The 16,012-nt window shown below is 44.6% G+C and overlaps 1 protein-coding gene across 1 annotated transcript; it reads right to left on the bottom strand.

Annotated features, from left to right (window-relative positions):
* Nucleotides 1-3,266: 3,266 nt before the first annotated feature.
* On the bottom strand, nucleotides 3,267-15,692 carry LOC127009933 (uncharacterized). Its single transcript, XM_050883472.1, has 7 exons — nucleotides 15,619-15,692; nucleotides 12,888-12,971; nucleotides 9,623-9,766; nucleotides 8,976-9,089; nucleotides 6,085-6,198; nucleotides 5,107-5,226; nucleotides 3,267-3,691 (listed from the first exon to the last, which is right to left on the bottom strand). The coding sequence occupies exons 2-7, from the start codon at nucleotides 12,969-12,971 to the stop codon at nucleotides 3,452-3,454; spliced, it is 816 nt and encodes a 271-aa protein (XP_050739429.1). The 5' UTR covers nucleotides 15,619-15,692; the 3' UTR covers nucleotides 3,267-3,451.
* Between the last annotated feature and the right edge of the window lie 320 nt (nucleotides 15,693-16,012).

Raw genomic sequence — 16,012 nt, 5'->3', positions numbered from 1 at the left:
AAATATTGTCTTACAAAAGACTTAGGCAGGGATAGCAGGGTCGTGTTGTTCTTCAGAACAAGAAACGTTATGTAAGGAGTTGTCTAAACGACCACCTTCGCAAGACTGTGTAATCTCTCTCTCTCTCTCTCTCTCTCTCAAAACTGTCTCGGTATGTTTTTTTTCTTGTTTTATTATAAGAACATAAGAACATAAGAACGCAGGAGTCTGCAAGAGGCCGGTAGGCCTGTACGAGGCAGCTCCTTTGACCCTAAGCTCCCGTGTATCTAACCCCACCTATTATCGCTGTCCATGAATTTATCTAGTCTATTTTTGAATGTGACAATTGTATTGGCACTCACCACATGACTGCTAAGCCTATTCCACTCATCCACCACCCTGTTAGTAAACCAATTTTTGCCTATGTCCCTGTTGAATCTGAATTTATCCAGTTTAAACCCGTTACTTCGTGTCCTACCCGGTTCTCTTACCAACAAAACCTTATGAATGTCTCCCTTATTAAAGCCCTTCATCCATTTATAAACCTCGATCATGTCTCCACGCACCCTTCGCCTTTCTAGAGAATGCAAGTTTAACTGTTTGAGTCTTTCCTCGTATGGCAAGTTTCTCAACCCCTGAATCATCTTAGTCATCCTCCTCTGCACCGATTCTAACATTTTGATATCCATTCTATAGTAGGGTGACCAGAACTGAACCGCATAGTCAAGATGAGGTCTAACTAATGCTAAATATAGTTTGAGGAAGACTTCGGGGCTTCTGTTGCTTACGCTCCTTGAAATAAATCCCAGTACCCTATTAGCTCGATTTCTAGCTTGAATGCATTGTGCCCTTGGACGGAGATCAGAGCTCACTAAGACCCCTAAATCCCTCTCGCACCCAGACCTACTTATGAGAGTGTCATTTAAGCAATAGTTATGTGAGGGGTTGTTCCTACCTACACTCAGAATACTGCACTTCCCTACATTGAACTCCATCTGCCATTTATCCGCCCAGTCATATAATCTGTTGAGTTCACCTTGGAGAATACTAGCGTCCTGATCCGACTCAATTACTCTACCGATCTTGGTATCATCTGCAAATGATACCAATGATATTCTCTTCCTTGCATCATAAAAGCTAACCACAACACAGAAGGAGGAGGAGGAGGAGGAGGAGGAGGAGGAGGGAAGATAAGAAGACGATTAAGAAGACTGAAAACCTCGCCTCACATCCGTTTATCTTTATTGAAGGACATCCAACATCCAACATCAGTCAAGAAACATCCATCTTCTGGTTAGTGTACCCAGACTCTTCCTTAATCGATCAAACACGCATTTTTCTCCCCTGAAGCGAAAAAGGTGAAGGAAAAAGCGAGTCATATACGTATTAACCTCTATTGGAAGACATGCAGATTACAAGATTTTTTTTCCTTCATGTGTGTGTGTGTGTGTGTGTGTGTGTGTGTGTGTGTGTGTGTGTGTGTGTGTGGTGTATCAAGGTTCTAGTAATCAATTTTATCAAGCAATATTTTTCTCCTTGAAGTTAAGAAGGTGAAAGAAAAAAAAGCGTCATTTATTCACTATTATCATTTTCTATCACTACAATAACTTTCTTTTTTTTTGTTCATATTTTATTATTGACATTTCCTTTCATCATTTCAATCTTTATAGTGACTTTTTTTTTTTTGTATTTTCCCTTCATATATTTGGTAGACTATTCCTTTATCATCATCTCTATAATATTCTTTTCGTTATTAAATGGAAGAGGCTATTATATTTTTGACCGTCCCTTCATCTTCATCTATATAATCTTTTCCGATACCATTATCTTTAAACTTCATCTTCATCTTCACAGTGGCTATTATTTTTTAGACCCTTCCTTCATCTTCATCTTCATAATCTTTTCCGCTACTGTTATTTTCAGACTTCCTTCATCTTCCTCTTCACAGTGCTCTCCTTCTTCGGTTATTTTTTACGCCAGCCGCAATCTCCGCTCGGTTATGTGTGTCTGTGTGCGTGTCTGACTGCGTGTCTTTGTCTCGCCAATGCGGATCTTGCACAGCGTGAGGTGGCGTTAGCGTTGGCGTGAGCTGTTCTGTTTTGTGTTCTGATGCGTCCTGGCTGGTGGTCTTGAATTTCAGGGTGGAGGGAAGGGGAAAGGAAAGGTGTGACTTTACCGTGTAGCAGCGACGGGCCAAATTTGTGACTTTACCGTGTAGCAGCGACGGGCCAAATTTGTGACTTTACCGTGTAGCAGCGACGGGCCAAATTTGTGACTTTACCGTGTAGCAGCGACGGGCCAAATTTGTGACTTTACCGTGTAGCAGCGACGGGCCAAATTTGTGACTTTACCATGTAGAAGCGACGGGCCAAATTTGACTTTACCGTGTAGCAGCGACGGGCCAAATTTGTGACTTTACCGTGTAGCAGCGACGGGCCAAATTTGTGACTTTACCGTGTAGCAGCGACGGGCCAAATTTGTGACTTTACCGTGTAGCAGCGACGGGCCAAATTAGTGCCGTGATATAAACCCCCAAAAAATAGATGATGCATAAACTGATCCCAAATGCGTTGATATATATAATGAAATGGTGTGCGTGAGTGATGATTTTTTCTCATTATTCTCGCTTGGAGGGACCTATAGGAAACATGATCCCCGAAGCGACTGGGTTAATTCCTCCTCCTCTTCCCCTTTCATGCCTCTTACTTCCAGATATCCCCCTCACATAAACCAAGGAAGCGTCACTATCATCTTTTTGAGTCACTGGAGTATAAGAGAAGGTGAAGGTGATAAGGTTGATTAGGGTAGTTAAGGGTGACGCTGCTGTGAGTCCCCTTTCTCCCCCTTGCCCCAATGCGTTGTCTGAACACTTGAGAGGAAGCTATCGTGCATGTGAGCGAGTGTGTGTGTAGCGGAAGGGGAAGGGAGGGGAGAGGGAAGGGAAGGAGAGGTTAGGATGTGTTTTCTGCATTCTTCTCTCCTCCTCCTCCTCCTCTTCCTCCTCCTTCTCCTCGCTCGTTACCCCCCGCGAAGGATACCATTATCGTGCACAATTCTGTCTTCCGCGCCCCGCTCCGCCCATTAGCACATCCCGTGACTCCTGCTTTTTTATGTGTGTGTGTGTGTAATAAAGGTAGAAGTAGTAGTAGTAGTAGTAGTAGTAGTAGTAGTAGTAGTAGCATAATTCAAAGTATATACGTATGAAAAGTCTCTGTCGTATGGCTGTGTCCTCGGTTACGTAACATCGTGGCATAGTGACTCGAGAGGTTATAGAAAACGCTGAGGTGCTTCTGTTTCTTTCTTTATTGCATGGGAAACAAAAAAAAAAGTTATTAATTCATTTGTGGTGTGTGTGTGTGTGTGTGTGTGTGTGTGTGTGTGTAATTCCTGAGGCAGTAAGACCAAACACAGAGCCTGGTCGTCCACATCAATTCCCTCCAGTGCCGATCTCGAGTCTCACGGGTTGCGCCTCTTAGAATCCAGAGAGTTCCCGGGTGATCTCCGGCATGAGGAACACGGTCTTGAGCACCTCCAGCTTCTCCTCGTGGCTGACACCGGGCAGGGCGCTGAGGTCGAAGCGGAAGAGGTTCCTCCTGAGGTCGTGTTTGAAGCAGGCATTGGTGCGCTGCTGTTTCTCGCACTTACCGAAGAAGAGGAGGCGGAGGAGCTGGGGTATGATGGGGGACTGAACCTTATCCACTGGCAGGCACCTCTGTTATAGGGAGAGCATGGTTAGGTTAGATCCTTTCCCCTAGATTGCTTAGGTTAGGTTGGGTTAGGTTAGGTTAGCCTAGGTCAGCGCTATTCGGTTTTAGGCTTTTTCCATTGGCAGGCACCTCTGTTATAGGGTTAGATCCTTTCCACTAGATTGCTTAGGTTAGGTTAGCTTAGGTTCTGCACTATTCGGCTATAAGTTAGGCTTTCTCCATTGGCAGGCACCTCTGTTATAGGGTTAGATCCTTTCCACTAGATTGCTTAGGTTAGGTTAGCTTAGGTTCTGCACTATTCAGCTATAAGTTAGGTTTTCTCCATTGGCAGGCACCTCTGTTATAGGGTTAAATCCTTTCCACTAGATTGCTTAGGTTAGGTTAGCTTAGGTTCTGCACTATTCAGCTATAAGTTAGGTTTTCTCCATTGGCAGGCACCTCTGTTATAGGGAGAGCACGGTTAGGTTAGATCCTCTCCACTAGATATCTTAGGTTAGGTTAGATCCTTTCCACTAGATAGCTTAGGTTAGGTTAGATCCTCTCCACTAGATATCTTAGGTTAGGTTAGATCCTCTCCACTAGATAGCTTAGGTTAGGTTGTCTTAGGCTAGGTTAGCTTAGGGTTAGCTTAGGTTAGGTCTTCTCCATTGGCAGGCACCTCTGTTGTAAGGAACCATATTTGGAATGGGAATGCGTGGGGGTTAGGAAGGCAGAACTTACACAGATTACATAGACTTCCCTTCTCTCAGCCTTCCATTCCCCTTCCCTGCGATCAATTGTTTCTCCACTCACCACGCGTCTATACCCGACCTGGTTAACCCTTTCTCCCCAGGTTACATAGAAGTGTTAGTGATGAAATAGGATGGGTGAAATCGAAGGTGTGAGAGGGATCGCGGAAGAGGGCAGCAGAGAGAAGAGAACAGTGGCTTAATGATGGTGTGAAGGGAAGGGAGGAAACATTGAAGCGGCTACTAAGGGCGTGAAGGACAAGGTAAAGCAGGAGTTAGATGAGAAAGAACAAGGGATTAGTGGAGAAGAAAAGGGGAGGAGTTGTAAGATGATAGAGAGAGAGAGAGAGAGAGAGAGAGAGAGAGAGAGAGAGAGAGAGAGAGAGAGAGAGAGAGAGAGAGAGAGAGAGAGAGAGAGAGAGAGAGAGAGAGAGAGAGAGAGAGAGAGAAGGAAAAGTAGAAAGAAAGGAAAGAGAAAAAAAGAAAGAAGGAAAGAAAGAAAGAAAGAAAAAGAAAGAAGGAAAGAGAAAGAAAGAATTAAAGATAGAAAGGAGGAAAGAAAGGAAGGAAGGAAGAGAAAGAAAGAAGGGAAGAGAAAGAAAGGAAGGAAAAGAAAGAAAAAAAGAAAGAAAGAAAAAGAAAGAAAGAAAAAAAAGAAAGAGGCGGCTGGTCACTTATGCCTCAGGACTTACGGACAGCTGGTAGCAAAGACCAACACCCTCCAGCAGGTCTTGACGCAGTGTGGGCTCGAGGCGGGCCTGGTCGTACTGCCTCTGGAGGGAGTCGAGGCGGATGTTGAGGTTGTCGTCCACCTGAGGGAGGGAGAGAGAGAGGACCAAGGCTTAGCTCCATCACCCTCGTTACTTCGTTCTGCTTTGCCGCCCGTGATAGTTGCTGCACCTTCATCACCCTTGTTAGAATAGCCTTGCCATCCACGCTTGTTAGTTAGCTAGTTTGTTAGTTAGTTAGTTAGTTAGTTATTTAGTTAGATTCATCACCCTTGTTAGAATAGCCTTGCCATCCACGCTTGTTAGTTAGTTTGTTAGTTAGTTAGTTAGTTATTTAGTTAGATTCATCACCCTTGTTAGAATAGCCTTACCATCCATGTTTGTTAGTTAGTTAGTTAGTTAGTTAGTTAGTTATTTAGTTAGATTCATCACCCTTGTTAGAATAGCCTTACCATCCATGTTTGTTAGTTAGTTAGTTAGTTAGTTACTTATTTACTTACTTACTTATTTAGTTTGCTAGTTTGTTAGTCAGTTCGTTGATTATACTTAGTCTACATTAGTATACAGCTTCGTCAGTCTCACTTCCTTCACTGCTTCGATGTTACTACTATTAGGACTCCAATCCCACACTGGCCATCATGCTCTAGTTCTCCTCCCTCCTTCCCTCCTTCCTTCCCTTAAATTCCCTATACAACTGATCATCTTTTTCCCCCCTGTAACTTAGTATTATCATAATCATTACGACCCTTCATAGTAGCATTAACTGAAGACTTCCCGCCGTCTGAGACTTACCTGATATCTAATTACCTGTTCGTGAAGAAGTAACGACACATGACTTTAAAGAACCCTACCAGTCAACCTTATCCCAACATACGCTACACCCGATCAACATGCCTTCTGCCCCACCCTTATATACCCGCCCCGCCCCTCTCCACCACTTACAATCTCCACCTTCCTCATGAGACACGTGTAGTTGCTGAGGGCGGCGTGTGCTGTCCCCAGGAGGCCCTGCACGGCGTCGCGGTTCAGGAAGAGCTGGTCACTCGCTTGCCTGGCCTGAGAGGAGGAGGAAGAGGAGGAGAATTAGTGGCGTGGTTGACGTGGTGGGGATGATGTGAGTAGGAGGGGAAGGTTGATGAGGTGGTGGGTGGTGTGGGTGGGAGGTGGAGAATAAAGGGGTGGAGGAAGATCTGTGGTGATGAAGCGGTGAGGTGGTGGGTGGTGTGGAATAGTGATGATATGGGTGTAACGGTGAGTGTGTCTGGTAGTGATGAGTGTAAGGGTGATGACATTATGGGTGAGTATGTGTAGTGGGAATGATATGGGTGGGAGAGTGACGATGGTTAGTGGGTGGTGGTGGTGGTGGTGGTGGTTACGTGGGTGGCAGGGTGAGGGTTGGTTAGTGGACTTGTGATGTGGAGGAGAGTTGCTTAGTGGAAGGCTATTGTGGTGGCTGCGGTGAGTATGTAAGGATGAGAGAGTGGTGGTAGTGGTGGTGGAGGTGGTGGTGTGTTAGAGTGAGGGTTGGTTGATGGGTGATTTACGTGGTGGTGTTAATGTGAGTGTGAGAGTAAGGAGAGATATTGGCGGGGGTGACTGGGGTGGTGGTGGTGATGGTGGTGGTGGGAGTATGAGATTGTTGTGGGAGACAGGTATAATACTAAGGTTGTGGGAGGCTGCTATGATGGAGATGGTGATGCTGATGATGGTGATGCTGCTAATGAGGTCACAAAGAATAGTGTATGTTATAGAGCCACTGAAACCTATACCTTAGACTCACCGAACCCTCTAAGTAGCCACGAACACTCTTTAAAGCGCACCGAATCCCCTTTACCGCCTTTGAACCCCTTTGAACTCTACGAAAGGGCCGATGAACTCTTGCCTCAAATTGCTACGCTGCGTTCTTGTCTTTGGGAAGGTCAAGGAGGAGGAGGAGGAGGAGGAGGAGGAGGAGGAAAGGGGAAGGTAAATGGAGACGAAATAATGTTAAATTGATCCTTCACTCCTCTTCTTTCTCTTCCTCCTTCCCCTCCTCCTCCTCCTCCTCCTCCCCCTCCTCCCCTTCGTCACTTCCTGTAATGGGGATGTGTGGAGGAGATGGAGGAGGAAGGGGTGACGGGGTGACGCCTACCTTCCATCCCCCACCTTCCACTCTCCACCCACTCCACCCTCTTCCACCACGCATGAAGAAAAAGGAGATAATGAAGGTTGTGGCAGTTTCTTGTGGGGGATGCGTCTCAGTTCGACAAAAGGACCAATTTCGGGGGACAAAAGGGCACGGAAGAAAGCCAAGGGGGTGGGTTGGGAGGGCGGGGAAAAGGAGGAGTGGGTTCAGTGACCTTGTGTGTGTGTGTGTGTATGTGTGGTGTGAAGGTGTTGTGGTGGTCATGGTGGTGGTGATGGTGGTAGTGGTGTGGTGGAGGTGGTGGTTGAGGTTGGTTGGGTGGCATGGGTGTGATTGTAGTGGTAGTGGTGAAGATGGTGGTGGTAATGGTGGTGGTATTGGTGGTAATGGTAGTAGAGAGAGTAAGGATTGGGTTGCGTGGGTGTGACTGTAGTGGTGGTGATGATAGTGGTGGTGATGGTGGTGGTGGTGATGGTGGTGGTGATGGTGGTGGTGGTGATGGTGGTGGTGGTGGTGGTGGTGGTGGTGAAGGGTTGATGACCTCTTCGACATACCCGTGAAGCCTTTGAATAATACCTCCTGCAGTACTTTTTTTCATCCGCCACCGAGTGTAAAGGAGAAAAAAAGAGAAAAAAAAGCGAAAATGACACCTTTCAGAATGTAAAACTGTCATACACACTTTAACGGTGCGTCCAAAATTACTTGTTCTCCACGAAATAAAAAAAAAAGGAGTAAAGAGTTTTCACCTCTCTGCAACCATTTCTTAATCCTGAAAGACGTTTGGGACCAAGTGAAAAAGAAAGAAAGAAAGAAAGAAAAAAAGAAAGCAACTAATTTTTCTATGGGGACGTTTGCAATCAAGAATTCAAATCAAATTGGCGAGTTCGCTTTGGTGCTGGTTCCCGCGGGTCCTACTCCTCTGCTCTGCCACTCAGTCCAACACTTATCTCTTCCTTTAGACCGAGTGTTTGGTTCTGTCCTGCGAGGCTTATAGGGAAATCAAATTGGCGAGTCTGTTTTGGTGTTGGTTCCGCGAGTCCTTCCTCCTCTCTGCTTTGTCCCACAGTCCCAACACGTATCTCTTCCTCTCATGTGTTAGCTATAGGTAACATATGAGGGGAAGAAATAGGTGTTGGGACTGTGTGGTAAGGCAGAGGGGGGGAAAGGACCCACTGTAGCCAACACCGAAATGAACTCGCCTGTCTGGTTTCACTATAGTACAACCGCCAGCAATGTATTAAAAGAGAAATAAAACCGTAAACTTCGTCTTTCGAATTAGTCTTCTATCTCTAATATGAAAAAAGTCCTTCGTAGCAATATTTTTTTTTCTACAATCAATCGTTCAATTTCAATCAGCGTATTAATAAAAGGAAAGAAACAAACCGTATACTCCGCTTCTGAAAGTACATTATCTTCTCTCTCTCTCTCTAAAAAAAAAAGAGGCTTCAGAATAACCATGAAAATAAAAATAAAAACTCCAAACTTCAATACTAACATGATTTTTTCTCTCTCTCTAAAGATGGTAAAGATACTACACACAAACATCAAACACACCCATGAACAAAATTCCAACTAACATATAAACTAAAAAAAAAAAAAAGTACAATAACTCCAACTAAAAAAACAACAACGGAGTACCAGGGTGTCAATTTATCAAGGTAGCGTGCAGGAACCAAGGTATTTGTAAGTTCGATGTAGCGTGACTCACCGTGCGGGCCTTGCCGTGCACCGCCCCATGGTAGCCCGTGGTGGGGAGGGCGTGCGTCAGGATGGTGGGGGGCGCGGGGTAGTTGTAGCCCACTTGAGGGTGCAGAAGGCCGGGCTGGGAAGGGAAGGAAGAAGGGGGTCGTTATTGAGAAGGGTCTTGCTAGTTTTATTGGGGGGTGGGAAGGAAGTGGAGGTGGAGGAGGATGAGTTGGAGGAGGAGGATGGGGTCTGAAGTGCATGAGGAAGGAAAGGAGGAGAAGGAGGAGGAAACAAAAGCAGAGGTTGCTGGAGGTGGAGGTGGAGGTGGAGGAGGAGGATGGGGTCTGAAATGCATAAGGAATGAAAGGAGGAGGAGGAGAAGGAGGAGGTTTGGGTGGAGGTGGAGGTGGAGGTGGAAGGAAATAAACAATAGCAAGAACATGAACAAAAAACAAGAAAAAAACAGTATCAGAAAAAAAAAATGGAATCACGAAAAAGAAAAGGAGGAGGAGGAGGAGGAGGAGAAGGACGAGGAAGAAAATGACAAGAAGAAGAAAAAGAAGAAAAATAACTAGAACAAGAACAAGAATAAAACAAATAAGAAGCTACACGTGACAAGAAAGAAAACAATAAAAACAACAACAACGTTATCAACACCAGCAAACTCACCGAAATAGCATTATAGGTGGGAGGGGGCGTGGGGGTCTGCAGGACGGGGAGGAAGATGGGCTGCTGGCGACACTGCTCCTTCACGCCCTCGACGAAGGCCAGATGGGAGTAGTAAAGCTCATCCCCGACGCAGTTAGTCATTGCCTGAAGGACGGGAGAGACGAAGAAGAATTAGCGACGAGGGAGGTGAGGGAAAGGGAAGTCGGTATAGAGAAAAAGGAGAAAGGGATGAGGGGAAAGGAGAGAGGTTATTGAAGGAAACAGAGAAAAACAGTTGGTCATGATTTCCGAGACGGGAGAGAGCAAAAGAAAGATTGAAGTAAAGAGGAGGGTGACGGAAAAGGAAGTCGGTATAGAGAAAAAGGAGAAAGGAGATGAGAGAAAAGGAGAGAGGTTAGTGAAGGAAACAGAGAGAAACAGTTGGTCAGGATTTGCGAGACGAGAGAGGGCAAAAGAAAGATTGAAGTGAAGAGGGAGGTGAGGGAAAAGGAAGTCGGTATAGAGAAAAAGGAGAAAGGGATGAGGGGAAAGGAGAGAGGTTATTGAAGGAAACAGAGGAGAAAGGAGATGAGGGGAAAGGAGAAAGGTTAGTGAAGGAAACAGAGAGAAACAGTTGGTCATGATTTCCGAGACGGGAGAGGGCAAAAGAAAGATTGAAGTGAAGAGGAGGGTGAGGGAAAAGGAAGTCGGTATAGAGAAAAAGGAGAAAGGGATGAGGGGAAAGGAGAGAGGTTATTGAAGGAAACAGAGAAAAACAGTTGGTCAGGATTTCCGAGACGGGAGAGAGCAAAAGAAAGATTGAAGTGAAGAGGAGGGTGAGGGAAAAGGAAGTCGGTATAGAGAAAAAAGAGAAAGGGATGAGGGAAAAGGAGAGAGGTTACTGAAGGAAACAGAGAGAAACAGTTGGTCATGATTTGCGAGACGGAAGAGGGCAAAAGAAAGATTGAAGTGAAGGGGGAGGTGAGAGAAAGTGAAGTCGGTATAGAGAAAAAGGAGAAAGGGATGAGGGGAAAGGAGAGAGGTTACTGAAGGAAACAGAGAAAAACAGTTGGTCATGATTTGCGAGACGGGAGAGGGCAAAAGAAAGATTGAAGTGAAGAGGGAGGTGAGAGAAAGGGAAGTCGGTATAGAGAAAAAGGAGAAAGGAGATGAGAGGAAAGGAGAAAGGTTAGTGAAGGAAACAGAGAGAAACAGTTGGTCAGGATTTCCGAGACGAGAGAGAGCAAAAGAAAGATTGAAGTGAAGAGGAGGGTGAGGGAAAAGGAAGTCGGTATAGAGAAAAAGGAGAAAGGAGATGAGAGGAAAGGAGAAAGGTTAGTGAAGGAAACAGAGAGAAACAGTTGGTCAGGATTTCCGAGACGGGAGAGAGCAAAAGAAAGATTGAAGTGAAGAGGGAGGTGAGGGAAAGGAAAGTCGGTATAGAGAAAAAGGAGAAAGGGATGAGGGAAAAGGAGAAAGGTTACTGAAGGAAACAGAGAAAAACAGTTGGTCATGATTTGCGAGACGGGAGAGGGCAAAATAAAGATTGAAGTGAAGAGGAGGGTGAGGGAAAAGGAAGTCGGTATAGAGAAACAGGAGAAAGGGGATGAGGGAAAAGGAGAAAGGTTAGTGAAGGAAACAAAGAAAAACAGTTGGTCATTATTTGCAAGATGGGAGAAAGCACAAGAAGAATTTAAGAGAAGAGGGAGATGAGGGAAAGGAAAGTCGGTATAGAGAAAAAGGAGAAAGGAGATGAGGGAAAAGGAGAAAGGTTAGTGAAGGAAACAGAGAGAAACAGTTGGTCAGGATTTCCGAGACGGGAGAGAGCAAAAGAAAGATTGAAGTGAAGAGAGAGGTGAGGGAAGTTGAAGTCCATATAGGGTAAATAGAGAAAGAGAGAAAATAGATGAGAAAAAGGAGAGAAAAGGAGAGTTGAGTGACAGGAGAAAGCAGGAAGAAGAATTAGTGAAAAGGGAAATGAAAGAAAGGAAAGTTCGTATAGGAAAAAGGGAGAAAAGAGAGAAAAGAGATGAAGAAAAGGAGAAAAAAGGACAGTTGGGCGAAGGAGAAAGAGAGAAAAGGTGAGGAAAAGGAAAGAAAAGAACAATTGGGCGATGGAGTCAAGAGGGAGGTAAGGGAAAGGGAAGTCCGATAAGGAAACGAGAGAAAGAGAGAAAAGAGATGAAAGAGAGAAAAGGACAGCTGAGGGGCGGGAAAGAGAGCAGGAAGATTCTAGTGAAAGGGAGGGAGTGGAGGGAAAAGAATGTACGCAGGGAAAAGGAAGAGAAAAGAGACAGGATGAAGGGAGGAAGATTGGTGAAGAAAAAGAAGAGAAAATAAGCCTTGTCGAATCTGTTAGTCATGATCTGAGGAACGAGAGAGTGCAGGAGTAACGTAAAAGGGAGAGAAGAGAAAAGGTGAAGAGAAGAACAGGCACAGGAAATTTTTCAAGGGGAGACAGAACCATTTTTTTTACAGTAAAGGAAGCAGCTCAATGGCAAAAAAAAAAAAAATAACAACATTAATAATAATAATAATGAGGAAAAAAAAGCCCGCTAAACACTATCCCCTATAAATAAGAGTTCAGAAGAGTGGCCAAGAGATAGGTCAGTTTTTAGGTCCTGTACATATAGTTTGGGTACTACATCAAATTTCACGTTTTCCTTGGTGAACCACAAAGCAATGTCACGAAGTTTTATAATAGTTGCAGCCCCAGACGTCCCCTTGAGGTTTTGAAAGATATTACTTCTGTCGTACCTTGCAAACGAGTGTGGACGGAAGTATGACAGATATCCAAAGGGGGACAACTGCCCTCCCTTCTCTCCCCTCCCCCCCTCCCCCTTTGAGACGCCAGTGGGGAGAGATTTTGCATATTGTTTTATTCACGACGGATTCTGATTTTTCCGTTCCCTTCAGTTTTGTGTTGCCACCCCTGCAAAGTTTTCTCTAGTGTCCGGAGCTTCGTGGGAAACGCGGGATATATTTTTATTATTATTTTGGGGATTCTGGTTGCAGGGACTTAAATATTTTGCATGAGAACTGAGCTTTCGGAAACCCTCATTAGCTAGAAATTATTAACTAAGCTATTATTATTATTATTATTATTATTATCATTATTATTATTATTATTATTCGAGAAGGCTTAGGAAATAAAAAGAGAAGAAATCTGTTTAAAAATACGAAGGAGGAGGAGGAAAAGGAGAGAGCAAGGCCGTATGGAGGCAGAAAAGAATAGAAACGATAGATTAATTACAAGAACAGAGATCGATGAATGTGACAAACGTACCTTCTGTCTGGAATATTCCTCGAAGAATTTTTCCTGGGCCACAGCAACGGCCACCAGGCACAGCAGGACAGCACAGCGCAGCATCTTGGGGAGAGGGAGGAGGAGGAGATGAGAACATAAGAACAAGCACGTAAGGAGTCTGAAAGATGCCGGTTATACAAGGCAGCTCCTGTGAACCTAACCCCACCTATCCTCACTATCCATGAATTTGTCCAACCTCTGCTTGAATGTATCTATGGTATTGGCACCCACGACATGACTGAGAGGGGAGGGGAGAAGATGGGGGGGTGGAAGAGGGCAGGAAGTGAAAAAAGGGGGGGTCTAATCAAAAGTATGCTGTTAGGTGTGTTAGTAGCAATAGAAATGATACGACTGTTACTACTACTACTACTACTACTACTACTACTACTACTACTACTACTGCTACTGCTGCTACTACTACTACTACTACTGTGTATTTTAATTGTAACATCCATTTGCGGTTCTGGTACTGGTTTCGGATCTTGGACATCGATATTTCTCTGCGTGTTTCTTTTTATATTTATTTTCCTGGGCATCACTGTTTTCCTTTAACGTGGTCTTATTCTCTGCATGTCTTTTTCTCTACTGATTTGTTTTATACTTTTATCATCAATATTTGTTTACGTGTTTTATCTTGTCTTTTATTATTTTTTTCCTGGGTGTTTCTTTTCTTTTATTTGTTCTTTATTTCTTGACGTCACAACTTCCCTACGTTTTTCCTTATTTCCTTGGAGCACTATTTTCCTTCTTGTCTATCTATCTATCTATCCATCTATCTATGTATTTATCTATCTATCTATCTATCTATCTATCTAATTATATATTTTTTTGTACATCACAATTTCCTTACATCTTTTTCTCTTTACTAATCTTGACCATCACTCTTTACCTCTCCGGGTCTTGTCTCCCCGGCTTCGTTCCTCCCACCACAGACTCAAGGGCTAATGTGACAGAGATGAGCACCGAGGCCACGCGCAGCCGTAGCTTAACTATTTTCTCACCCCTTTTCCTCCTCACCAACCTTGGACGTCACTTTTCCCCTCCGCGTCTTGTTTCCCCGGACGCGTTCCTTCCTCTCCGTGTCCACACCAGCACCAACAACCATTCATCAACGTGACAACCCTCGTCTCACCTCAGCGGGCGGAGCAGCGTCGGCAAATTATCGTACTCAGCGCATTGCATTTTTTTGTAGTTTCTGATCGATAACTATAGCAAAAGAGAACGAAACAAACCCATCAATATTCAACAGTTTTAACGCTAACTTTAATTTCCTGTCGTTATTTGTTTTGTTACTACAGCCTTGGAGCCTAAAAATGATTAATGCAATGTTCAGTGTACGACAATTTGACAACGTTGGGGTGGATGGAGTCACACGCCGCCGCTGGCCTGACAAACCCCCACTCTTTTGGCCTTTTCTCATCCCACACGCAATGAAAACGATCAGCTTACTATATGATTTAAGCGTCAGGGTATAGTATTTTCTGGTACGTCAATTGGGTTATTTGATAGGGGGAGGGTATGATATTTTTTAGAATGCGGATCGGGGTATTTGGTATAGGGAGGATGCGGGGAGTCAACCAATAGAGGACAGTTGATGGAAGTGGTAGCGTCCGGGTATAGTATTTTCTGGTATGTCTGGTTATTTGATAGGGGGAGGGTATGATATTTTTTAGAATGCGGATCGGGGTGTTTGGTAGGAAGGACGCGGGGAGGAAACCAATAGAGGACAGTTGAAGGGAGTGGTAGCGTCCGGGTATAGTATTTTCTGGTATGTCTGGTTATTTGATAGGGGGAGGGTATGATATTATTTAGAATGCGGATCGGGGTGTTTGGTAGGGAGGACGCGGGGAGGAAACCATTAGAGGACAGTTGATGGGAGAGGACAACATCGGGGCACTTGTCTTAACCTGTGGATCTTCAGATGGTATACTTTGGATGTGTTTTAACCCCTTGAATGCTGATCTCCTACAGTTAGACCTCACCAAGCTACTGGAATGGAGCTAAAAGTGGCTGTTACAATTCAATGAAGAAAAATGTAAAGTCCTGCACCATGGGAGGGGATATTCAGCACACCAATACCACATGGGAAACACTCCACTATCCACCGCAGAGGCAGAGAAAGACCTGGGAGTATAATGTTTTACCAGGCTACCAGGGAAGGCCAAATCCATGCCAATCGCAGCGGACGGGTTAAAGAGCTGAACGTGACGCATAAAACGAGAATAATCCACCTGTTTCAGAGTTTCAGGTGTTATACGAAGGCTTTATTTTTTTTCCTGAAGATAAGTTAATGTATGTAATAAGTTGAATAATACTTTTAGTTAACTTACACTCGACATTATCAGGTTGTGGCCTTTGGAATCACATCAAACTTGTGGTGGGGAGGTCCTTAGCTTTCACCGGATTTTCAAAGGAGTCCCTCACTATGAAAACTTTTAAGAACTGATGCGTTGATTTGTACGTTCTCTTCTATTTATTTTTTTATGATTTTTTTTTCTTTCTTGACGTCACAACTTCCCAGAGAGTTCTATTTCCTCGTAGCACGCATTTACCTCTCAGTTTCTTTATCTCTTTTTTATCTGTACATCACTATCTCCTTACATCTTTCCCGTTTTACAATGAGTTGGTATAGAGAAAGGTTTAGTGTATGTATCAGGGGAAAGGATGTTGTTTGCTCCTGAAGAAGCTCCCTCAGTGTACTTTTGTTTACCTTCGTGTGTCGTGAGGTGAGTCTTGGGGCTGAGTGAAGGGAAGGAGGCACTGTGATGAGACTAGGAAGAGTGTCACTTATATAGGCGGCAGCGGCGATGGGACGAGTCACACTTCACCTGTTTATCCTTGGTGGACGCCCCGCCCCCCGCCTCTTGCCCCCCGCTGGCCCTATCTCTACCTTTACTCCTTCCATCCCCCCCCACATCCCCACCTCACCTCTTCTTCTTCTCTGGTTGTTTCTGCGTATCTCTGTGTCTCTTTGTGCCGTCTGTGTCTTTGTTTCTTTTGCTGTGGATGTGTGTGTGTGAGGGGAAGAGGGAGGGGTGCAGGAGGGTTAAAGTTGGCAGGATCGTTAATCTTTTTTTTTTTTTTGTATAATATTCCATGTCACC

This window comes from Eriocheir sinensis, chromosome 4 (assembly GCF_024679095.1).
Source record: "Eriocheir sinensis breed Jianghai 21 chromosome 4, ASM2467909v1, whole genome shotgun sequence".
NCBI lineage: Eukaryota > Metazoa > Arthropoda > Malacostraca > Decapoda > Varunidae > Eriocheir > Eriocheir sinensis.
Note: the sequence above shows the minus strand (reverse complement) of the source record. Positions and strands in the feature narration are given on the sequence as shown.